The sequence below is a fragment of the Talpa occidentalis genome, unplaced genomic scaffold, assembly GCF_014898055.3.
Source record: "Talpa occidentalis isolate TD23 unplaced genomic scaffold, MPIMG_talOcc4v2.1 talOcc4.10, whole genome shotgun sequence".
NCBI classification, from domain to species: Eukaryota; Metazoa; Chordata; class Mammalia; order Eulipotyphla; family Talpidae; genus Talpa; species Talpa occidentalis.
In genome coordinates this window covers 10,822,396-10,848,862 of record NW_023600993.1, presented here as the reverse complement: position 1 = coordinate 10,848,862, position 26,467 = coordinate 10,822,396, and the positions used below count along the sequence as shown (strand labels likewise).

The 26,467-nt window shown below is 39.9% G+C and overlaps 1 protein-coding gene across 5 annotated transcripts in view; it reads left to right on the top strand.

Moving 5' to 3' along the window:
• The first annotated feature begins 8,162 nt into the window (after positions 1-8,162).
• Positions 8,163-26,467, top strand: part of DNAJC13 (DnaJ heat shock protein family (Hsp40) member C13) — a 100,444-nt gene continuing 82,139 nt past the window's right edge. For 3 of the 5 annotated variants that reach the window (XM_037524375.2, XM_054688869.1, XM_054688920.1), the window contains exons 1-2: positions 8,270-8,419; positions 23,436-23,516. In XM_037524375.2, coding sequence (XP_037380272.1) covers positions 23,449-23,516 — 68 coding nt within the window. In that variant the 5' untranslated portion in view covers positions 8,270-8,419; positions 23,436-23,448. Of the gene's footprint in view, positions 8,420-23,435; positions 23,517-26,467 lie in introns of all 5 variants that reach the window. The other 2 variants (XM_037524368.2, XM_054688835.1) reach the window with 1 other exon arrangement.

The window sequence follows — 26,467 nt, the reverse complement described above, 5'->3', positions numbered from 1 at the left end:
TATTGTGTTACTTTAAGCATCCAAATTAGTCTTGTATTACCTAATTTAGCTATCTGTAGTGATTAACTTAATGGGCAAATTTCCATTCCATATCATAGTGACAAATAGAGTGTACAATTTCTTCTGATATGATGGTTGAGGACCAGGCTTTTCAAAGATTTTTCACTATTCTTGGGGTAGTTAATGCTCAATGAAACAATTTTAATTCCAACAGTAGGAATAGCAGTAGCAGCTGCATTTACTGAGCTCTTACTATGTTCTGGGTACTTTTCCATTCACTTTAGATGTACACAGAAATCTTCACAATAATTCTATTTTTTAATGATTTATTTATGCATAATAAATAATAAATATAAATAAAGAACTGGGGTACAGGCCAGAGGTGGGGGGCTGAGAGGATTAACCAGAGACAGAGTGGGGAACAGAACAGGTGGATTGACTGAAATACACTGCTGAGGGGAGCAGGGGATGACACAGAAGAGGTCGACTGTGTCATGTGGGCCAGCTCCCTGGCCAGGGTTCAAACTCATGCTGCAGTGGCTGATGATAGCTTGCTTCATACAGCTTAGACTTTAACTCCTTGCGCCACCAGGGAGGCCCATCTTCACAATAATTCTAGGAAGTATATATTAATTTCATTCACTGTAAAATGAGGAAACTGAAGCAAAAAGAGAGTAACTTGCTTAACTTTTCCCTCCTTATGTGAAGTGTGGATGGTGGCAATTTACCCATCAAAGATGAGGCATCCAGAAATTTTTACTACAAAATTTCTCATCTGATTTCAGCTGCATCTCTGCCAGGTTTCGACATAGCTAGAAATGCTGGTCAGATGATCAAAATATTTCCCCCAAACACAGCAAACAGACAATTTCCTGCCCCCTGGAGCAACCTGTCCCCCAGAGAACGAAGAGGTTGTATCTGAGGTTGTGTCTGAGAGGCACAGCAGCAGAGGGAGACTCAGGCAGCACAGCATCAACCACAACAGGGCAGCCTGTGTCTGAGAGAACTGATCACTCGATCCTGGTTCCTCAGCACTCAAATGTAAGCCAAAATGCTGCTGATGGCAGCAGGCAGGTCACCAAGCATTAAACATCTTTCCTCTCTGACTGGTCTGGCTTATCAAGAGAGTCCTTGTATTGAGTAGATAACAATGCGGAACAGAGCTGGAAGCCAAGGGTCTGGAGGAGAACAGGGTCAGAAGGGTAGCCCTGGGGAAAGACAATGATTTATTTTTATGGCTTTTGTTCTTAAGCCTTTGCCGTCAGAGAGGTGGACCATGTTCTTGGCCTGGCGACTGAAGATGTCCTGATGCCAGAAAAGAGTGAAAAAGAGACACTCCCCCCACACCTGCCTGCCAAGCCATTTGCACTAGAAACAGAAATGTCAGCAAAAGGTAAAGGTATTGTTTTGTTTTCTTTGTTCTTTTAATCAAGCTAGCCAGTGTGCTGTTGCTATTTGCTGGCCTAACAAAAATGAAACAAGGCTTTCCCTGAACAGTTTTCTATCCTGCCAAATGCTGAGTCAACAGCCTGGCTTTTGCAACAGCTGCCTGTACTGATCTTAAGACAGTTTCTGTTCACGTCATGCAGCGGTCACAAAGAGGAAAGGGAGGTTAATGGGAAGCAGAGTGAGACCAAAACGAAATCAGGGCTTTAAGGGTTATCTGGGTGGGTATCACTTCATTTCCTCGGGGAGGCATAACTCCAATGATTTATTAGCTTTGTACTACATGATATTTCATATGTTGTGGTAAAAAATTCAAGTTTTGTAAAAATCTCCATCCTTCTCATTCAACAGAGTGCGTTTGGATATCCTCACAAAGCCTTCTGCAATCCTCATGATGTCTCTGGGAATTTTTATTAGTTGGCTTTTAAAACTGGGGTGACTCTACCAAAGCAGCACAGTTAGGGTTTTGATGCAAAATCAGATAGACAGCTCTGATCCTGAGGCCTGTGAGGTCTTAGGGGGTCACATGGGTCATGCCTGCCCCTCAACTGCCAGAACAGAAGTTCAGCCCCCCCCCCACAACCACCGCCCCCCCCATCAGTGGGAGTCACAGAGGCAGGGGGTGGCCCCAAGGGCTATGAGTTGACAGTGCTGACTTGCAACAACCACGTGGCCTTCTGATTTGGCCCACGGGGAACCAGCAGAGGGAGTCAGGCTTCTTGGGGGACACTGAAGTCACCTCTTCCCGTCTGCTTTGTGGCACTGGCATTCCCAGCTTCTGGCAAATTTGTAGTGACAACAGGAATGGTCAGTTGCCTTATTCTAATAATCTGAAATGGTGTCATCCAAATGCTGCCAAACCAAACAGATTCTTCCACACAATGTTAATCAGGGCCTTGTGTAGTAACTGCAGTCCATGCAGGAGGCCTCTGTTAGTGGCTGAATGACTTCTAGTCATTTTTTAAATATATAAAAAAGTTCCTATGAGTGCAATTGGGAAAGTGATAAAAAAGTGAGGCAAAAAGGAAAGAATTAAAGCTGGAGGGAGGTGGGAGGAGAGGTCAATCAATCACTTCTGGTGAGTAAAGCCATCCTTGCTTGAGTTTGCCACTCTCACCTGCTCATGAGGTGCTAGAACCTTCTGCTTGCTTCTTAAACTACTCGGACTATTAGGAACCCAATGCTGAACTTTTCCCAAGACATCTTTTAGCACATGGAAGAGCAGGCGATTGCAAGAGGAAGTGAAAGTCAGGGAACCCGAAGAGTTAGCTTCCAGGGCCTGTTTTCTTTTCTTTTCTTTTTCTTTTTTAAAGATTTTTTATTTATGCATACAAGAACTAGGGTACAGGCCAGAGATGAGAGGATTCACCAGACACAGAGTGGGGAGCAGAACAGGCAGATCGGTTGAAATACACTGCTGAAGGAAGCAGTGGGCAAGACAGGAGAGGTCTGCTGTGCCATGTGGGTAGCTCCCTGGGCGGGGATTGAACTGGTGCTGCAATGGCTGCAGATTGCTTCATAGGTTGCGTCTTAACCCCTTGCGCCACCAGGGAGGCCCCAGGGCCTGTTTTCTTAAATTACCCATTATCAGGTATAACTGACAATGTAATAAATGAACTCAAACACAGAGCTGCCAACGTTTTGCTTCTTCAAAAAAGAAAAATATGAAAAATCCCTCTTTGATCCACTAACTTTGACCCTATGCAGTTTAATTTCAGTTGATTTTGGATTGTTTTGCAGTTTCACTTCCCTCCTGCCATTTATTTGATTTCACTAGAAACAGAGTATTTACTTTCCATTTCTGGTCTTCCTAAGTTAGCTACAGATGGCCCGGAACTGAGGAATCTGCAGATGAAGATAAGTCATATTTTCTGTTATCTGAAATTATAGACACCTGATGTTTTGGAGAAGAGAATTTACCTATGGGTCAAATGTTAATAAAAAAGTTAATGCAGTATTATTAAAATTGGTGTTGATATGAATAAAATACAAGTTGTTTTTGTGTTGTTTTGAGAAAATGCACTTGTCTTTTCTTCATTTAAAAATATAAATTTTGGGGCCTCCCCGGTGGCGCAGCGGTTGAGCGCTGGGTTGCAAAGCTGCCCCCAGCCTCTGCAGCGCCGGTTTGATCCCTGGCTGCTCCCAGGCCACCGGAGGAGGGTCCCACATGGCGCGCAGACCTCTTCTGCGGCCCGCTGCTCCCCTCAGCAGTGTACTTCGGCCTTTCTGCCTGCTCTGCTCCCTGCTCTGGCTCTGGTGAATTCTCTCACCCTCCCGCGCTTCTGACTGTACCCAGTGCTTGTATAAATAAATAAATCTTTAAAAAAATAAATAAAAATATAAATTTTTAGAATTATAACCACAAATAATTCCTGAATGATCAAAAAAGGAGGAGGTCATGACACGATGGTAGAGTTTATGTGTTTAAAAAAAGTGTATGTGGTTTAGAATATGGACTTTCAAGTCCAGGAGATTGAGTTTGAATGATTCTGTGCTTTCTGATGATAAGATATTGGAAAAGTCTAATACTGTCTCTAAGCTCTTGGATTCCTTACCTGTGAAATAATACAGGTGGTAATGATAAAATCCTCCTTTACATTTGTGATGAAAATTAAATGAGATGATGTATTAAAATCCACAGTACACAAAGTCACTGCTCAATAAATGATAGACATGACATAGGATGGTATATGACCTGCTATTTCTTTGAAAACTGATGCAGAATTAACCCAAATTTTGGGTTAACCAGAATATCTTTTCCCTGGCCACTGAGACAGTATAGAGGACTTAATAAATGAATGACTTCTTTTGGAAGGTGCTAAATAGTGGTTTACCACATTTGCTTGTTCAGAGCTAAGACACCATGGAGCCACTCTCTATTTGAATTTCTCATTGTAGTATTCATCAAGGAAATTTTTGTAAAATGGATTTAATCATGTTTAGAATTAATTTGGTTGACATAGATTTAAATTCAGGAATAAAGTTATTTCATTTTAATATTTGTGAAAAATATTACATTATCTACCTATAGAAATATCTTGTAAATAGTTTAATAGTTACATAATTTCCCAGTCAATATTTACACAGATACATAGGGTCATGAAATTCACATTAAAGAATATATACATCTTCTAAGATGCTATGGAATAAAAGAATAAAAAGGAAGTTAAGTGTAGTGATCTGGTGGAAAATATTTGTAAGGCTCTAGATTTTTTTCTCAAGGTTGCTAGTACTGGAAGTGTTTGGATTAATTAGTAAGGACATATGAATTGAAAAATTCTCAGCAATGTATATATTGCAAAAAGAACAACAGAGGTTGATTTTAATATGGCACGGCATGGCCTTTTCCTTAACCAGTTAATAGTTCAATAATAGTTTCCGATTGTTAACCCACATGGCACAGAAGACCTCTCCTGTCTTGCCTGCTGCTCCCCTCAGCAGTGCATTTCAGTCGATCTGCCTGTTCTGCTCCCCACTTTGTCTCTGGTGAATCCTCTCACTCGCCCCACCACACATCTGGCCTACACCCCAGCTCTTGTATGCACAAATAAATAAAATAAATCTTTTTTAAAAAGTTACATATTCTAGTAGATACAGTTTAAAAAAGAAATGTGAATTTTAATAACATATTTCATTTAACTAAATGTATGTCCAATTATTTCAACGTGTAATCAACACTAAGTTGTTAGTGCAGTATTTTATATTTTTTAAAAAAGATTTATTTATTCATGCATACAAGAACCGGGGTATAGGCCAGAGGTGTTGGGGGGTGAGAGGATTCACCAGAGACAGAATGGGGAGCAGAACAGGCATATCTACTGAAATACACTGCTGAGGGAAGCAGCAGGCGAGTCAGGAGAGGTCTTCTGTGCCATGTGGGTAGCTCCCTGGGCAGCTGGGGATCTAACTCATGCTGCAGTGGCTACGGATAGCTTCATAGGTGGCGTCTTAATCCCGTGCGCCACCAGGGAGGCCCCAGGCCCTACATACTTATCTCATACTAAATCTGTTGTGTATTTTAACTTTATTTCAAGTATGTGGCAGCCACATGGGATTACAGTAGCACTGGAGACACAGTTCAAATCTTGCTGAATTACGTAGAGCTCTTAGGGGACGTACTTTGGATTGGGATATTGATATAATTAATCAGGTTGCTTGAACAGCAACAGCAAGTTGGACCATCCTGTGAGTTCCCTAAAACCTTAAGCCTCTCCTGACTTGTATGCTAATTTAGGCCACTAGTTATTAACTAAAAAACTGTGAAATATTGGTAGAGATCACATCACAGCATCTTCTATGCTGTTGCTTCTTCCAGATTGTAAATCTGACCTATCTGCACCATGAAAGTGTGCGAAAAGCTATTGCAAACTTAGATTTTTAATAAAAAGATAAATCCACGAAGTGTGAGGGTGCCGTTTGTATCGTTCACTAAAGAGCTGAGGGATGGGGGAGATGGGATTGATTTAACCCAAGAATCCAGAAAGATGAGACCATCCCCTTCCCCTACCTGACTTGTGTTTAGTGTTTCAAGAAGGCAAATCCAATTAAGGGCAACCAGAGGAATTGTGAAAATGCTTGCTTGAAACCACATCCTGCAAGCAACAGTTGAAAGCACAGGGAATATGGCTTCTGGAGTTGAGAAGCTGTGGCTGGGGAAATGAGCAGATGAGAGGGAGTCAGATCTGATGATCATCTGTATTGGCAAACACTTAAAGGCATGTCAAAAAGAGGAGGAAAAGACAAGCAAACAAACAACAGCAACAAACCCTGCTAATTCAAAGGAGAGGTACACTGGTTGAATACAAGTAAAGTGGGTTCTGAAATGCAATGTAAAAAATGTCTTGGGAGGGCCTCCCCTGGTGGCGCAGCGGTTGAGTGCTGAGCTTGGAAGCTGCCCACAGCCTCTGCAGCACCGGTTAGATCCCCAGCCACCAGCAAGGGTCCCACATGGCTTGGCAGACCTCTCCTGCCTCGCCCGCTGCTCCCCTCAGCAGTGTAGTATTTGGTTGGTCTGCCTGTTCTGTTCTCCACTCTGGTTCTGGTGAATTCTCTCACCCTCCTGTGCTTCTGACTGTACCCAGTGCTTGTATAAAATAAATAAATAAATCTTTAAAAAAAAATGTCTTGGGAGGTAAGCAATTTTCCACCAGGGACGGGGACAGTTCATGATGCTTCTCCAGCTCCAAGAATTGATTTCATCTGTCCCAAATATTAAACAGAGTGGCAGTGTGGCGGTTTAATAGTTCACTGCCTACCTTTAGGAGTTAGATCACCTTGGGCAAGTCTCTTGATGTCTCTGGTTTTGCTTCCTCTATAAAACAGAAATAACACACCTACACTTACTTCTAGGATTATTAGAAGGCTTTTCAACCTATAAAATGCCACATAAACACGGTTCAGTTTCCATGGGATAAACCAAGAGGCCCTTTTAACTCAGTGCTCCTGATTCTTTTTTCTTCTCCTCCCTTTCTACTCTATTTTGGGTTCTGCCTTCCCACACCCAGCTATTCCTGTTACCATCCCGTGGAGGCACCTTATCTTACTGCTGCATTACAGAAAAGTCTACTGTAAGGATCAATGCAGGCTTTTTTCTGTCCCCAGGTAGAGCAGAGCCAACAGCCAAGCAGAAGTCTGTAAGAACCAACATCTACACTTTCGTCCTACCACCGCCATTTCTAAAAACTAGAAATATTTAAAGACACTCCAAGAAATCACAACTTCAAGACTGCTCTGCAGATTAGGAAACCCTTATCAGAGCCATTTAGCCCTTATAAAGTCATGTATTCATGCAAGTCACCCTATACCGTGCACCTACTGAAGTTTACAGCAGAATCATTTATTTTTAAGCTAGTGTCTTTTGAATTCACCTCTGCGAGTGGAGGCTGCACTCTCTTAATCAAACCATCAGCCTGTAGCTTTAGGACATCCTTTCCCCCCTAACAAGCCCACAGGTAACACTTGATAGCCCCTCTTTTTTCCTAACCTGACTGCCCTCCGCCCCCTTCCTTATTTGTTCAAGGAGATAGTATCTGGGATATTGGCTTAGGAGCCTGACTTCAGAGGTGAGGATTCAGTCACCCCCTTGACACGTGATCCACAAGACAAGCTGGTCCCAAGCAAAAGCCTTTGGCACCTCAGAGCCTGGGTCTCCACAACCCATGAGGAGAACCGAATTGTAAACCCCTTTTTATCGGTCCTTCTGGTATCTATGGAGTGAGCCTGCGGGCTCGCAATCTAGCCACACTGGGTAACAGACTGAGGCTTCAGACTGCCTCGCGGACATGACTGAAGTCAACGTCTAGGTCGGGGAAATGCTTAGACACCGGGGTTCAGGGGGATCACCAGGACAAACCCCCTGAGCAGGCCGCGGGCGGCTGCGGGGCTCAGCGTTGCTAGGCGAGGGGCGTGGCCCTCGGACCACGCCGGGGGGCGTGGCCTTTCCTGCGCGGCGCGCGCGACCCGGCGGGGCCAGGGTCAGCACGCGCAAGGGTCGCGACCCTCTCGCGCTGCGTGGACTCCGGCTCCCACTGCCGGCCTCGCCACTCTGCGCATGCGCAGCTGCTGGGCGGCCGGAGGAATGCGGAATTTCAGGAAAGGGGGCGAATGAGACCGAGGGGCGGAGCGATGCCTGCGAGGGGGCGGGGCAGGAGGCGGAAGCGTCGGAGTCAGCTGACCGGGTCTCGTGACGGCCTGGGCGGTGGCGACGCAGGCGCGTTGGAGCGCGGTGGCTCACAGCCTGAGCGAAGATGGCGGCCTCCAGAGCGAGCCTCTGAGAGGCAGAGGGAGGAGGCGCAGGGGGCGGGGAGGCAGCGCGGCCGCGGCACCAGGAACCCGCGGCGGCGAGCTACAGGGCTCCGGCCGGGAAAAGGGGAAGTGGTGCGGGGTGGAGGCCGGAGCGCGCCTCGACGCACTCTGGGCGCAGAGCCGGCGGCGGGAGGACTTCGTGCTGGAGCCACTCCAGCCTCCCGCGAAGGTAAGGCGCTCCGGGCGCCGGCCCCTGGGGTCGGCACTTCTACCCCCCTTCGGTCCTCTCCACGCCGCGGCGACGGGGTCGCTCGCAGCAGGGAAAAGGAGGGCTGGCGTCTCGATCCCGGCAGCCTCCAGCTGCGAAGGGAAGCCGACCGCCCTCCCCCGGGGCCCCGGGCTGGGCTGGGTCTTCCCGTCGGACCCCCGACTCGGGGTGACACTCGCCCAGGGCGCTGCCTGGTTCAGCCCCGTCTCTCATGTCGTCTTGTTGTCTGCTCTCTGGGGTCCCTCACGCCCCTCTGCACATCCTTACCCCACACTCCGCTCCCTTTGGGCTCCGCCCTCGGGATTCCCTTCCAGTTTCTGGTCTGAGCGCTTCTTCCTGGATGCCGGCGGCTCGCGTTTCAGCGGGTCCGTGACCCTCCGTCCCGTCCCCCCCCCCCCACGTCCTGCAAAGACTTTGCCTTTTTTTGCTTATCTTTGTTTCGTTTTCTTGGGAATGGGAAAGTACCCGAGTCCTTTCATCTCTCCAGTCTCTTCCTTTTCCAAAATTAAGTTTTCCCGCAAGACTTTTTTCCCATCTGCAGGGCAGCTTGTTAACATTGGCCTCTCCTGTGCTGCTGTGATTTTACCGTTGGATTTGGCCTTTGAAGTGAGTGAAGTAGGACTTTGACTCTCGGTGAAGTGGCTGTTAAACGCAGATGTGACTTAGTTCACTTCAGAAGAGTGCCTTTCTTTAACTTGTTTCCTTATTGTAAGGTGTTCGGTTAACCACTCGAGATTGTTCCTTTGATCAGTTGCTGGAACTGGGCATGGGGGAGTGGGAGTTGGTGGTTAGGGTGGAGGGGTGAGAAATCTCCCCATATGCGGCAGTGACTCCCAAAGTTGTGCTTTCTCACCTCTCTGCTCTTCCCCTTGAACCCATCCTGATTCCCCTAAAAAATAGGAAGCTCTCCTGCTGACGCTATTACCTCATCTATGATGAGCTTTAATACTGTAGGTTATTTGAGCCTCTTGGACAAGTGTAGTGTCTTGGACAAGTAGTGTCTTTGGGAAAAAGTAAAATTTCTGAATATTGCTTCAGGACCTGCCCTAGTCATTGCCTTTGTTACTCTTTTTTCTTTCTCACTTTATGGATCTGATACATTTCTAGGTTTGAAAGTTTTGTTTGCAGAGTTTGAGGAAATTACCCAGAGTGGTCAGGTTTGGCCAGTACACTATGAGACGATGTTGGTGGGAAACAGGACTTGCCTTTTTTTTTTTTTTAAGGAAATTTAGAAAACTACTTGTTAGAAATTTGGTATCCTGAAAAGCATTATTTCACAATTAGATGACTGGAAAGGGCTTTATTTTTCACTTGATTCATCATATAAGGTAAAACTTTGTTAACATTTCGATGTTTAAGCAGCTATGCCTCAAACTTGGCTTTTGCTATTAATAACAAATGGAACATAAGTCTTTGTTTCAAAAATACTATGTTATACTTAAGTTTGAAAACAGGAAGTAGAATGTAGGAAGGGAGGAAAAGAGGAGTCAGGGGAAAAATCCAGGCACAGCTTGTATTCCTCTGGAAGGCAATGGAGATTCCTCTTTTTCTAAAGTTGAAGTAATATATAGTCTAAAATACATGGACATGATCAGTGAGGAGTTATGGAAAATATGAGTTGTTTGTAGGAATTTACCCACAAGTAGAAGGTGGTTGCCAGTAATATTAAATTTGTAAAATGGCTGATAGTGGAGTCAGGTTTTCAGTAGTTACTGAATTACCAGTGAAATAAAAAGGATCTGTCTTAACTAATTTGGCTCCATTCCTCAACCAGTTCTTTTTACGCAGGTGAATTTGAGGTTTCCCTTGCATGTGTCTTTCCCCTGCTTCTCTCTAATTGAGGTCCCAAAGTAGCAACATAGAAGCAGAGCTTTGCATTCAGAAACCGTAGCTAACATTTTATTGCTACTGATAGTTAGGCCTAAATGTTGATGGTATATATAGCAGTGGTTAAAAGGGAGTTGTTTTGAAAGAGATTCTTTAAGTCAGTTGAAACCAAAGACTCCCTTTTTATATCCAAATAATTTCTAACACTTTCAGTTTATAAATAGTTCATAAATAATATATCTGCCTCTGGCTTTGGAACAAAAAAGCAGCTTTGCTCCTACCATTACAACAACACATTGATTGAGCCCAGAAGAGAGGGGGGAAAATATCTGTTGGGGGAGGGACACTGAGTCTAGGGGAAACAAGAAAATCACACACTCCTGAGACCTAGGCACATAGTGTAAGCCTAAGATGAACCTTAATCTAAACAACAGATATTGTACCCCAACCCCCTGCCATGAAGTTAAGCAATGCTGAATAGCAAGTAACTGCAGAAAGTACTAGGATAGGAACAAGATTATGCAAACAGGTACACCTGCAGAATGCTAATAGAATAGGAGCAAGATTATACAAACAGGTACACCTGGAGGATAGTACGAGGCTAGGAGCAAGATTTTGCAGAGGCATAGCACAGAGTCAGACAAGACACTGCTTTAGAAAACTATCCCCCAGTATAGTCACAAACTAATCCACAGATATTTGAAGCTCATGGAACATAGCAACGTAAACCCAGCCCAGCTCCTTGCAGAGTAACACAAACCCCACACTAAAGACCTAGCAAAGAAAAGCTGTGCCCATTATCAGTTATAAACATTATTTACCTAAGTCTCCACTGTTCTATAAACGTCCAGGTTTTCACAAAAATTTCCTAAAAATCACAAAAAATGGCAAGGCTTGTGAAAAGGCAAGTTCCCAAGAGAGCAATTATACTTAGATTAACATAAATGCTATTATCTGATAGGAAACTTAAAATGACTGTACATTAAGGTACAAACAGAAAAGTGGACAACATGAAAGATCGGGTACATAATTTCAGCTGAGAGAAATTACTAAAAAATAATCAAAAGGAAATGCTAATCATTTCAGTACACAATAAAAAAATGCAGAATGCCTTGGATTTATCAGTAGATTTGACATAGCCAAGGAAAGAATCTGTGAATTTGTAGATGGTAGAGAACACCCAACTAAAACACAAAAAAAGAATAAACCATCTAAGAGTTTGGAGATAACATCAGACCTTTAAATATATGCGTGCCTGGTCCCAGAAGAAGAGTGGAGCATAGGGAATACTGAAATGTTTGCAGAAATAATGGAAATTTAAAAATTTAATATTCAACACCAAGTGACAGATCCAGGAAACTTAGAGAACGCCAAGCAGGACAAGTATACCACCCCTCCCCCCGCCAAAAAAAAAACTACACAAAACACACCTAGACATATATTTGAGCTGATGTTTATCAAAAGGATGAGATGATCTTGAAGGTAACAAACCCACACAGTAACAAATGTAAAAGTTAGACTATGGTGCAGAGCATCTGCAAACAATTGAGTGACTGCCTTAAAAGTACTGAAAGAAAAAAAGCAAAAAATATAAAATAAAGACAAAATATAAACTCTCAAAAGCCAAAAGAACTCATGGGCAGAGGGATATACTTTATAAATACAGATTTTAAAGAAGTTCTTCAGGCAAATGTATATGAACAGGGGAAGGATGCCAGAAAAGAAAGTAAAATGTTTTTTTCTTGTTTTTAAAATTGCTCCAAAAGACTGCCAGGTAAAAACAGTAGCAGTTTACTGTGTGTTTGGATTTTTTGTAAAAGTAGAGCACAAAGGATAGGAGAGGGTGTTGAAAATGTACCGTTTTAAGGTCCTTATATTACACATAAAGCAAAATATCACTAGAAGGTATATTGTTTAATTGAACTTAAAAAGCATAGGGCAATAAAAATGGATATAAAAGAAGTATAAATAACAAGTCATTAGAAAAGATGAACAGAATTATTGAAAACACTCATTTTAAACAAGAGAAGGCAGAAAAGGAGAAACAACAGATGAATCAAAAATGCCTCATATGTATTTTAATTAAACTGTAATTATGACTATATCTGTTAAAGAAATTGTCAAATTGGATAAAAAAATGTAAGATTATACTGTATATTGTCTATAAGAGACACATTCAAAGACAGGTTAAGAAATGAAAAGATGGAGAAAGTTATACCATGAAACAATTAAAAGGCAGTTTGAAACACCTATATTTATAGGCAGAACAAACTTCAGTATAAGGAATATTATATTATGTAATGGTTTATATTACATAATGTCAGTTCTCCAAGATGACATAAACTATAAAAAAGAACTATACAATTTGTAGGAAATGAAACTTTTGGCACCAAAAATGTAATCCATAGAAGAAAAAAATGGACACATCTGACTATCAAATTATATAACCTCTTTGCACTCTTAACCATATCCCTCCTCTTATATAAAACTTTGAAATAAAATAATAGGCTATAACATGATCCATTTTCCTAAAAATCACTCCACTGCAAAATTGCATGATTAAAATCCTCAGGACTTACCAGAAAAAATGAACTGGGACCACACAATTAAAATTTTATCAATGACAGTTTTTACAAAAGGAGCATAATAAAACTGTAGCACTCTTTCATGTACATTAAATGTGTATGTACTACAATAATGGTATTTTTTGGCCTCAAAAAAGTTTGAAAATGAGCATGGAAGAAGTTGCAGGTTGTGAATTTTTGTGAAGCAGTGGAAGGAGTTAATCTGACATTGTAATAGTGTAACACTAGATGTGGATGTATGTGGTTCATTGATCTAACCTGTGCATGTCTGTGGCATATGAATTTGTACGTGGTTTGGTTCATCTGGGTCCAGTTTTCTCCTTTTACCTACTTGTTCTTGGGGATGAAGTCACCCATTAGCAAATGTGAAGTTGTACGTGTTGAAATGGTTCCCTAATATGTAGATCCTGTTGGAATAAGTTTGCTTTCAAAAAACCTTTCTAAGAAGATTATAGGCATTTCAATGTGTGCATAATTCCATATGACTATACCAAATGAAGTTGCCAGAGACTTGCACCTTTACATATATTCAGTTTGATTTTGACAAAATTGTTGATAGATGTAGTTTGTTGTATTGGCAGTTCAAAACCGTGAGTGGGATTGCTATCAGTATTGTTTTTTGAAATGAGCAAGGTAAAGTATAATCTCTCAGTTTATGTGATATGTAACATTGCAGGAAAATTATGTGCGTATTAAACCCTGAAAAACATACTTTTGTTATTAAAATAAAATTCGGGGCTTAGTTGCTTATAAATAAACTTTACCTATGTGAATGACCACTTGGATATTTGAAAGTCTCTTGAGGACAATTCTTCAGTCTGTGGGACTCTCCTGTACATTGTGGGGTATCTAACCCCATCTGCTAAATCCTAGTACTATTTCTAATCATAGTATCTCTTCTGGGATGACATTCTCCCCAACCTCTAACTTTAGTTCACAATTTTAATCCGTGATCTCCAACACATTTTTCTGCTTCAGCAGTGTTCACATGCTCAGCACATTCCACTCAGCAACCTCTCTTGTGGGGTGATTCTTCATTAAGGGAATGCCTTTGGGAATCAGTGATGTATTTGTAGCAAGTAAGTCAACATGGTTATGATTATCTTTGTTAATTTAAGGCAGGTACCTGTGCAAAGGTAATTTAAGTGTGGTTCAGTGACTAAGGAAAAACATGTAATTTGCTAGTAGTTCTTTTCTGATGCTCTTAACTTTGCTCAACAGCCTGTCTGTTGGGGCTTTACTTGTACGTTAATGGACTACTTAAGAAGAGTGATCTCTAAAATAACTGAGTCTAAAGTCTGGATTTTTTTAAAGATTTATTTATTTATGCATAAAAGAACTGGGATACAGGCCAGAGGTGCAGGGGGGGAAGAGTTGAGAGGATTCACCAGAGACAGAGTGGGGAACAGAACAGGCAGACTGATTGAAATACACTGTGGAGGGGAGCAGTGGGCCAGTCAGGAGAGGTCTGCTGTGCCATGTGGGTTTCTCCTTGGCTGGGGATTGAACTCGTGCTGCAGTGGCTGCGGACAGCTTCCTAGGTTGCATCTTAACCCCTTGCTCCACCAGGAAGGCCCTAAAGTCAGTGGGTTTTATAGTCTCGGCACCCTTGGCTACCCTTAGGAGTAGACTCACTGCCAAAGGAGGCTCACATCCTTAGCACATGCCCATTGGTAATGTCCTTGCAATTAATTGATGAGTTGGAATTTGATTTGTTTTAACTGTGATAACTTTAGTTTACAAAGAATGGGTTCCAAGTGTGCATTTTCTCCCCTCAGCAATTGCCTTTATCTCACATGCTCCCCACCAAATGCCCAATGACCATCCATCACCTATAACTGGCCTCTTCTCCCCATTCCCTCCCTGCTCCTACCCTATTGGGGGAGGGAACTCCTCAGGAGTCTAAGGGGTTTTTGTTTTTGTCTTGTTTATTCATTTACTTCCCTCCCCTTTTACTGTCCAAATGAATGAAATCATATGGTACTTGTCTTCCTCTGCCTAATTTATTTTACTTAGCATGATCCCCTCCGGGTCCATCCATGTTGTCACAAGTGGCAAGATTTCATCTTTTTCAATGACTGAGAGAAGTATTCCTTTGTGTATGTAAGCCACCTCTTCATCCGTTCTGCCATCCTCATGGGGTTGTTTCCATGTATTGGCTATTATGAACAGTGTTGCAGTGAACATCGGGGTGCATATAGCTTTTTGAATTAGTGTTTTCATAATCTTCAAGTAAATTCAGAGTGGCGTGACTAGATCATATGGTACTTCTATGTTCAATTATTTGAGAAACCGCCATACTGTTTTCAAAGTAGTTGCGCCAGTTTACATTCCCATCAGCGGTGCACCAGGGTACCTTTTAGGATTTGCTCATTTGATGAACAGATTAAAACCAAAACCCCTAAGCAAACTAAAATAATTTTAATGTTCTGATTTTGTCAACTATAGTTGCCAGAAATAATGAAAGGATTGATACGGTTATGAATATAGGAGACACTTCTGTAATAGTTCATAAATTGCTAATTATATTAAAATTTAAATTCTTATATGTGTATTTCAGACTTAGTGTTCTAGAAGTGCTGTGGGGATTCTCTTTGCCTAAATTTTTAGGAAATCTAGAGAATACATTTTGTTTTTTCATCAAATCTTAAAAAGTTAAGCTATCTCATCCACTCTCTAAATTTTAGAGCTACTGGCTTTAATTTAAAAGGTGGGATTTTCCTTTTTTTAATTAAAGGTTTAGCAGTAAACTGAGGCATTATGGCAGAATTAGAAATAATTAGGGATATTTCAGAAAGGACTAACCAGAAACTTACATGTTCCTGTTTTATGTCGGGCAAAAGGGAAACTGTAGCAACTTAAATTTGTCTTTTAATAGTATAAAGAGAAAAATGTTTGAATATTATTAGGATGCTTACTGTTGTAAAACTTTCCATAATTTGTATTTGTTATATACTTAGGGAATTTAGCCTCCCGTTATGCATTTATTATAGTGAAGGAAAAAGCAGCAAATTAAAATGTGACAATGGAAAATCCCTTCTACCCATTAGGGCTATTTAGCTTAATAGAGCAATATTATTAAGTTCCTATTTGTAAGTTGAAGAAGAGTTTATTGAACGCTTATATTTTCTTCTTGTATAAGTCAAATAGCTTTAGAGATAAAGTAAAATACATCTCAAAAGTTTTCAAAATGCGTACAAATTAAAAATATGCAAATGATCAGCGTGGCATTGATTTCACAGAAGTGACTATATTTCTTAGTTCTTTTTCAGAACATTACTGAAAGGCATTTTTAAGTTTTGGAAAGGGAAGAGCCAACATAAATATTTTTCTTGGGAAAAAATTTAATTTTTACAAATAGAGATCTGTTTTGTGAGAAGTAAAAATGATTCCTCTAGATGCAGTCAGCGTGCATGTGCTGATGTGTCCATGCGTATATATCCAGGTGGTAGGAATGGCTCTTAGAGGATGGCAGGCCCCACAGCAGAGTAGTTAGCCCTATCCTCTGATAGTGGACGTTTTTAAAAGTTAATTTTGATGTGGCAAACAATGTTATAACTTCCGGGCAGTTTTTTAGGGGATTTGATTATCAGCTGAAATTTGATATTACCACTGACTTTTTCTCTCACAGTATTTATCTCTAGAATTATTGGCATTAGTGAGTTAAGAAAGCTTTAATAGGATGTAGCTCAGTTAGCCATCTGTTTTGTAGATGTTTAAAGATCCCTGTAGGGTAGCTATCATACACATTCTACATACTGATTTGTTGTTTACATTTAGAAGGAAATGTACTTGAGTTATATATTAAAACGTGAAGCTGAAAAGTAAACATTTTAAATTTAAAAAGAAGGTTAAAATTCATGTCACTCTCCCCCATGCACAGCACAGTCTAAGTGTCTAATTGTTGCTTTTTAATCTGGGTAAAAGTAATGTTCTGTTAACCATATGTTTTTGACCTTATACTTGCAACTGAGTCAGCACAGTAATATAATTCACTTAGATTTTGAATCGAGTTCCAAGTAAAACTAGGTCTTTAAGAAGTTGGTTGTAGGGGCTTGTCTCTTCTGTTACTGTTAAAGTCAGCCTTTGCCTAGCAATGGTTCTCCTTCCCCCTACATTTTCAATGGAGTATAGTTGTCTAAGGAAGTGTGTTCATAAACTAGTTGCTGTTACATGAATACCTGCAGCAGTTCCAGCTGTAGTTTAACAATGTAGCACTAAGTATTTCTATTGTAAAAGAGTTGGGCCAGAAAGGCAAACACAGTTTTCCCCAAATGGAAAAGTTTTCACCTACAGCCAGGTTGAAAGAACTTTAGGTCAGACATCCATGGACTTACCTCCAAGATTTTCACATTAACATTTTTATTAATATATACTTGCTTTGACACATCGTTGTCAATTTTATTTTTTAGTGTATTTCAAGGCAAACTTACCTTTTAATTTCTTATTTGAGGACAGCCTTAGTTATGGTGTTTATTCTTCTATGGACTCAAAGTGGGGAAATGAGTGTATTTTATCTATCCTCTGGAAGCTGTCATGTTCGCTGAAAAGTCATTTCCAGTTGGCCATGCAAAATGCATGCTTTAGAGACAATAGCCTTGATTAAAACCAATGCATTCATTCACTAGTATATTATTTTTCTGAATCTATCATTCACCTGGTGAAATGAGTAATATGCTTGAGTTTGTACTTAAAACATGCCACACACATTTACTTAATTTTGCTATATTTGCAAAGTCTTTTGCTTATAGCCTTGCTGTCATTTGTTTGGTTACTGTGGTTTCAACTCCTTCAACCTACTTTGCTTCTTAATGTTAGTTTGATGAAGACTTGTCATCAAGAGATTCTCAAATCTAGTGGGTTTTTGTTAAAATCATGTCTTCCAAAAGAACATTTTCACTTTGTAAATGATTTTAAATGGATTGTCAGTTTTACTGCCAGTAATAAATTAGAAAATGTGAAAATGTGTTGTTCGAAAGCATGATTCATTAAAAAGGTGAATCTAGCCAAAAATGCCTGCATTGTCCTGAATTTGACTTTTTAAAAATACTTAGTACAGTTCTCTAAAGAGCACAAACTGAGAAGTAGCAAAAAAGGGCTCTATTGATGGTGTAATGCAGGGTATAAAATGAAAGCAAATGAAGCTGATTTGCAGAATTAGAGATACCTTTGATGTGACTTAATTACAAAGGGCATGTAAACTTGAACCCAATTTTTTCATGAATAAGAAGAGTAGGCCTTAGAGAATTTGAAGTGAGACACTTGCAGGAATGAGGAAGGTAAACTGTGATAATTAGTTTGAACAGATAAATTCTTGCTAATTTGACTAGGTTCTAAACATCCAGCAAGATGACAAATACTGATAATACAGTTGCTACCAAGATCTCATCCAACAATTACTTTTTCGTTGGAGAATTTACTGTTATTTATAGAATGTGCCAGTAAGTGACTGTCATAGCTATTACCTGCTTAAGTTGCTTGACTCTAGAAAGTATATAGATTTTTCTTCACTGTTGATGGGAATTAATGGTAGTTTAAGAGTTTTTGTATATAAGCAACAATTTTAGAACTACTTTTAGAGCTTATGATAGAAATATATAACAAAGTATTTCAATGGAGATTAAATTATTTTTATGGAGTGAATTTTATTTTTTCCAAAACCATTCTTTCAGGTATCAAACATAAAATTATTAGATTAACGTTGAGAAACATTTGTAATAACTGAAATTCCAAACGCTTATTTGGGGGATATTTAAAGTGTCCTAAATAAAAATGATTTGTAAAATAACAATACTTTGTAGGAGCAACATGAAATAAAGACAAGTTTAAATGTTAAATTAGAAGTTGATTTAAGATAGCTTAAAACAATTTTACCTATCATGATTATTTTGGTCTATCACATTTTTTGTTTCAAAAATCCTTTATGGAAAGATAAATAATGAAGAAGATAGTACTAACAATTGATGTCCTAAGTACTTCTCTCAGTTTAATAAATACATCGATAGAGTTATTTTGAATAGGTAAGGAAAAGCTGAATACTAATTAAATAAAACTCCACTTTTGAAAATAGAAATTCTGTTTTCAATGAATACTTTGAAGACTTCTAGGATAAAATTAATGGATAAAAGACTCAGAGTATGAAGTGATTTTATAAGGCTAATTTTCCCCATAGCTATAAGATGGAAGTATTTTAAGTTTACTTTTAGGTGATAGCTATATCCGGAGAAGTGAAGTATTTTTTTAGTCCAACATTGTCATTTTTTTTTTTTTGTCAGCAATGCAGAAATATATTGGGAATATCGTATTTCTTCTTATAGGCCAGACAGTCAATAGTTTACTTTTTAAATTTTTCAAGATTTAAAGTGAACAATATACTATTTTAAAATACACAAGGTTGTACTGCAGATCTCTAGAATTACCTGGCATAACTGAAACTTTATATATACTTATTGGTTAGCAGTTCCCCATTTCTCCACCCCAGTCCTTAGTAGCTATGATTGTACTCTCTGCTTCTGTGAGTTTGACTATTTTAAATAGTCATACTACCTCAGTATGTGCTAGATAGCTCTTATACGTAGAATCAGGCAGCATTTGTCCTTTTGGATTGGCTTATTTCACTTAGCTTAATGTCCTCAAGGTTTACTTATGTGGTCACATATTACAAGATTTCTTTTTTTAAGCTGAACAATATTCCAGTGTGTGTGTGTGTGTGTGTTTATGTGTAGACATCACACTTTTTATCCCTTCAGCTGCTGATGGACATTCGGGTTGTTTTTACATCTGGACTATTATGAATAATGCTGCAATGAAGATAGGAATGTTACCTCTTTGTGATCTTAATTTCATTTCTTTTGGCTGAATACTCAGAAGTTTGATTGCTAGATCATATGGTAGTCCTGATTTTAATATTTGGAGGAAACGCCATACTGTTTTCCACAGCACCTACACCATTTTACATTCCCACCTGCAGTGTACAAAGGTTCCAGTTACTCTATATCCTTCCCAAAACCTATCTTGTTTTAGCCATCCTAAGAGGTGTGAGGGGACAACACATGGTTTTGAGTTGTATTTCCATGATAGTTTTGTTGACCAGTTTTTCAATATATTTGTACCATTTGTATGTTTCCTAGTAGCTTAATTTTATATTAATGTGTTATCTTCGCTTTCTTTCTTCTTATGTCTCTTCTAACCTAAGAATCCTCGGGGGTCCAGTACTTTCATCACTCTCAAGTTCATAGGTCTCCAGAAAATTGTAGATAAACCTTCTTATATAAACTTGTTTTAATTTACCTTTTAAAAGCGTGTTTTGAGTAACAGCTGACCCTAAGTAAGTGATTGCTGTGAGGTCATTCTTTAGTTGTTGGGTTTTATTACTATTAAATTTGCTTTGTTGTTGTGGGAATATTTTGCTTTTCTATTCCCTACACTGATTTATCAGGGATCCTCTTTATTTCTTCTGGATCACGTCCCAAGTTCTTTACAGTTGTTATTTCAAAATATTATTTTTCTCTCACTTCATTTTAATTTTAGGTCTCCTTAATTATATCAGTCAGTCTTCACTTAAACACATTTTCTTTCTTACCAGTTTTCCAAAGGTAGGCCCTCCCTTGATACAAAGTCAGTCATTCTGACTCCTTAAATTTTGGGCTAGGGCTCCAAACTCCACTCTTCAGAATCAGCCATACCTTTTCTGTTCTTCACTTTTCTTTTTCTTCACTGAGTTATAGTATCTAAGGGGAAAATATCTGTAGACCTATGATTTTTCACTTTTTGACACATTCTCAGAGATTCTATGCAAATGTTAAGTCACTATTATTTACTACAAATGATTCAGCAGGCAGGGATATGTTTGCTGGTTTAATCAGTCTTAGTTGATAGGCTGGGTCACTCCAGATGTGCAATCCAGAAAAAGCAAACATAACCTACCAACTGCCATGGACTGTATTTAGCTGTCTACATACATGCTGGTAGGCAGATGTCAGCTGACTAATGAGGGAAATTTCCTCTTGGGTAACAATAAAATTTTCTAAAGGGCCTCCCTGGTGACGCAAGGGGTTAAAGCACCACACTTTGAAGCAATCCGCAGCCTCGGCAGCACAAATTCGATCCCTGGCCAGGCAGGGAGTAACCCACATGGTGAGGCAGACCTCTCCTGTCTCGTCCGCTGCTCCCCTCAGAGTGTATTTCAGCCAGTCTGCCTGTTCTCTTCCTATTCCGTCTCTGGTGAATCCTTTCACCCCCCTACCCGCATCTCTGGCCTGCACCCCAGCTCTTGTATGCATAAGTAAATCTTAAAAAAAAAAAAAGTTTCTAAAGACTTGCTGTTCTTGTGGTTCTTCCATTCCTTGGAGCCTAAGTGGATGCTTTTCCATACAGTTTGACAACTGTTAGGACATTAAGTTTGAAGTGGACATCAGAATTTCCTTTGGGATTTCCTCAGATAATTTTGTGGCCAACACCTCTTGTGACAGGCACTCTCATAGGCTCTGGGGAGATACATGTGTGTGTGATCTTACCTTTGTCTGGACAAGTAGGATTTGGTGGATAATATATATGATAAATTGCATATTAGATGACAGGTGCCAAGGAGGAAAAATGAGCAGAAATCAAAGGGAACATAAGTGTAGAATGAGGAGGGTGATTACAGATAGGGTAGAGGGTAAAAGTGGCATTCTAAAAGTAGCAATTGAACACAGATTTGAAGGAGGTGAAGGTGTGAGCCATATAGCTGTCTAGGCAAAGGATATTCTTCAGGGAGTGCAGAGACCTAGCTGATTTGCTCACGCAAAAACAGGAGACGTGAAGAAAGCAACTTCAGATCAGAGGGGTCTTTAAACATGTTTTTGCCACTTAGGTATATACACAAGAAAAATGAAAATATGATGTTCATACAAAACAATGTTCATAGCTGTATGATTCTTAATAGCCAAAAAGATTCAACACAGATGTTCATCAGCTGATGACTAGATAAACAGAATGTGGTCCAACCATACAAGGAAGTGGAACCACACTAAAGCTGTGCGTGAACTTTGAAATGTCCATACTGAATGAGAGAGGTCAGTCACTACCGTCACATGTTGTGCGCTCCCCTTTATATGAGGTGTCCAAAACGGGCAAATCCATAGTGATAGAACATGGGGTAGTGGGTGCTGGGAGTGAGGAGTGACTGTGAGCAGGGTTCTTCCTTTTGGGGTGATAAAAATGTTCTAAGAATAGTGGTGTTGGTTGTAAATTTCCATGGATATACTAAAATCCCATGAATTATATACTTTTAAAAGGGTGAATTTTATGGCATGTAATATTTAAAAGGCTGCTATAAACTGTTTTTGAGTGAAAGTGGTTTTATTCTAATTATGTGGAGAATATATGCTGATTAAGGTTTAGGCCAGTGTACACAGATGTGAAGATAGCTTAAGTGAACCAAAATTCAGCAGTTCAGTTTACATTATTGACAGTTAGGTATATAACTTACAATATATTTTTAGCACACACTTCTAAATATTAAGGGTAGGAAGAAAAAACCAAGTTAAAAAGGAAAAAGAAATGACCGCATTTAATTTTTAACATTTTTTAGTAACCAGTTACAATATCTATCCTGCAAATCTAGCTGAATTTTTTTCATGAAATATGTGGAATCTGGATTTTATACTCTTCTAGGTTCTCAATAAAGTAGTCTTGAAATAGTGCACGTAATGTGCATGTGTTATGCACATGCCTGGCAGGAAGCTCACCCCATGTGTGACTCATCACACAGTCGGACACTGTTCTGTATCCTGTTCAACCTAAGGAGTCCACCAGCCAAAGAACTATGGAACTTCTTAAACACTTACTCTCAGTTTTGGTGTTTACATCTTGAAGTTTGCAATTCCTCGTTGAGTTGCTTTGTTCTGATATATTCATGCAATGGAATACATGAAACCTTAATCTTTTTCTCAATGAATATTTAATTTCACAGGAAAAGGTTAATATCCTGTGGAAACAGGATAAGAATACAAATCACAGTCTCAATTTCATTGAAAAATAAAGCCTATTTTTTTCCTAAATAGAAAAGGGAGGCTAGAGTAGTTATCTTTGGATGCTGGAATGAAAGATGATTTACTTTTAGAGGCTGTTGTTATTTTTAATTTTTAAATTAAATCTTACAGTAAGTCCCCTTTGACGTGACTGCAAAATGGCTGACACTTAGAGCCATGAAGACCTTTTGGAATTGTTTTGACTCTTGGCAAATATTTTTGTGTCCTACCATGTGCCTTGGCATTGTTCAGCCAATGTGAGGCTTGGAGATTCATTTATTTTAACATTTCTTATTAGATTATGTATACTGAGGATGTTAGTAGAGGGCAGTTCTTGTCCTGAAGAAATCCAGTGTTGTAGTGGAGAGCAGGCTGTGACAGTTGGTGTGCTAGAGCTGAGCAGACCTTCCTCGTTTCTTTAAAACCTTACAGTGTTGCACAAATTGTGCTTTACAATCAGTATTGTGTGGCAGGCTGTGAAAATATGGTCTGGGAGATTCAGGAAAAACTCTCTGACACCGCACTAAATCCACCCATATCTTTCTCTTTCAGGTTTCAGCACAAAATGAACATAATTAGGGAAAATAAGGACCTGGCATGTTTCTACACAACAAAACATTCATGGAGAGGAAAGTAAGTATTTCTGTTGGTTTTTATTTTTCTTTACGGCTAATAAAATACCACTTTAAACATTATTCTTTCAGTATCTTTCTGTATCTGAGGTAGTACCACACAACTCTAATTCCATTCAGCCCACTCTTCTGAAAAGCGAAACAAGGGCCTCCCTGGTGGCGCAGGGATTAAAGTCTCAGCACTATCAAACTACTAGCAGCCACAGCAGCACAAGTTAGATCCCTGGCCAGGGAGCTGACCCACCTGGCGTGGCAGACCTCTCCTGTCTCACCCACTGCTCCCCTCAGCAGTGTATTTCAGTCACTCCACCTGTTCTGCTCCCCACTCTGTCTCTGATGAATCCTCTCACCACCCCCCCCCACCTCTTGTATGCATAAATAAATAAAATTTTAAAAAAAGTAACAATTAAAAGGAAAGCAAACCAATTATGCACCCTTTTGGGTAGGATCAGTTAATGGGAATGTAATTCAGTAGTAGCAGAGTGTTAACTTGACAACTTCACACCCTCGGGACACGCTTCTGTGATCAGTGAATTTCATGTCATTTGACTATCAGAGACAACCTGCCAATAGTGTGTTTTGTAGTTTTTCTTTAGGCATATAATGAAATTTAAAAATTGGGCTTCATCTTCTCCTTAGGAGGGGATGAAAACAGTTTTTGGTAACTTGCCTGGTCAGACCAAGATGTGCAAGCTTCTGTTTCTGCTCTGTAAAATGGGTGGTAAATCCTCCTCCTGCAGATTGCCGTAGGGTTAAATGAAGTGATACAGAGTGTGTGAAGGTTTTAAAATTAGGTCCTAAATACATTGAGTACTCAGGCGTGGCATCTTTTGACCATCACAAAGGCCAGTTAGTCTCTGGGCCTTTTGAGTAATAAGGAGTGTGCCCACCTTACAAACAAGTGACTGCGTTCTTCCAAGCCAGGCCTCATCTAAAACTGATGTGCACAAAGTCAGTAACTTTGGTTCTTTTCATTTTTTAGTAATAGTGTGTTAACTTAGAACGGTGTAACATCTGACTGAACACCAGTGTTGCTGATTTGCATCAGCAGACTGACTATAATTTTGAAAGATAAGTGTTTAATTTTATTTCCTTGTATTATCTCAGTTGTATGAGCTCCTAAGCTAAAGAGCATCACTGTTACCCTTGTAGAGTACTTGAAGAAGTTTTTTCTTCAGTTACTTTCACTGAGCAAAGCTCAGAGACCATTGTTGTCCTCTAGGCAGTATGAGTCTCTTTGAATCAGCCTTAAAAAATTGTATATTCATTTGATCCTTATTTTTTTCTTAAGTTGGTAGATTGCTCTGATCATAGTATAACTTCTGTTTTTAATACAGTTACAGCATAATTAACATTAATTCTAAGGAACAAACTTAACTATAATACTACTTGCTTTGTGAGTTTGTAATTGTGATCATGTGGAGGAAAATTTGTCTTAATGTTCTTAGGAAGTAGTGACTAGGACTTAAGACAGGCCTCCATTTTCTATTTTTTGTAACAGTAGGGAGCAGAGCCAGAGTCACGTGTCACTTAATGTTTCAGTCAGCTACGGATATCGACTACACAGGCTCTGCCTGTAGAATATTCTATAAGACCTAGGTGTGTATCACTGTCCAGCCTGGGGCTGTGTAATGTGTGTGTGTGAGAGTCAAGCCATGACAAACTCAGTTGACAGTGCATTTTCCTGGACATGTCCCACTCGTTAAGTGGCACTTGACTCTATTTCTGTGCTGTCAGCATGATTCCTTGCTCCATCATTCACACCTTGAAACAGTTTTGTTTTTATAATAGCTTTATTAACATACATAAAGCTCACCTTTTTCAAGTGTGCAGTTCCATGTTTTTAATCGTATTCATAGAGTTGTGAGCCATCACCCCAGTTTTTAGAGACTTGCATCATCCCCCCCCCCCCCCCCCGGAAAACAAAAATCTCTAAAAACATTGACAGTTATACCCCTTCACCTGTCTTCCCAGCATCTGACATCCACTAATCTACTTTCTGTCTGTGGATTTGCTTATTTGGGGCATCTTATGTAAATGAAATCATACAATGTGTGGTCTTTTGTGACTGTCTTCTGTCAGTATTCTTAAGGTTTCATGTTGTAGCACGTGTCAGTACTACTTTTTCTTTCATTGCTAAGTGAAATTCTATCATGTGGTTATGCCATGTTTTGTTTATCCATTAGTTGATGGAAATTTGTATTGTTTTACTTTTTTACTTTTATGAAAGGATAATGCTACTGTCGATGTTCAAGTACAAGTTTATGGGTGAATCTGTATTTCCAGTTCTCTTGGAGATATACCTAGGGATAGAATTGATTTTATATTGAGTTATATGGACTTATTTTTTTTTTAAAAGATTTGTTTGTTTTGTACAAGAACTGGGGTACAGGTCAGAAGTGTGCGAGGGTGAGAGAATTCACCAGAGCCAGAGCAGGGAGCAGAACAGGCAGACTGACCGAAGACACTGCTGAAGGGAGCAGTGGGCGAGGCAGGAGAGGTCTGCCAAGCCATGTGGGGTTCTCCCTGGCCAGCAGGGAATCGAACCGGCGCTGCAGAGGCTGCAGACAGCTTCACAGTGCGGCACTCAACCACTGCGCCACCAGGAAGGCCCGAGTTATATAGACTTACATGGTAACTTCGTGTTTAACTTTTTGAGGAACAACCAAACTTTTCCAAAGTGGCTGCAGCCTTTCACAGTCCTGCCATCGGTGTGTGAGGATTCCAGTTTCTCACATCCTTACCAATACTTCTTGTTGTCTTTTTTTTTTTTTTTTTTTTTTAATTTTAGCCATCCTAATGGGTATGAAATGGTATCTCATGTTGAGATGTTGAGTGTCTTCATGTGCTTGTTGGCCATTCGTCTGTCTTCTTTCATGAGATGTCTGTTCAGATCGTTTAGTCACTTTTAAATTGGGTAATATGTGCTTTCATTGTTGAGTTGTAAGAGTT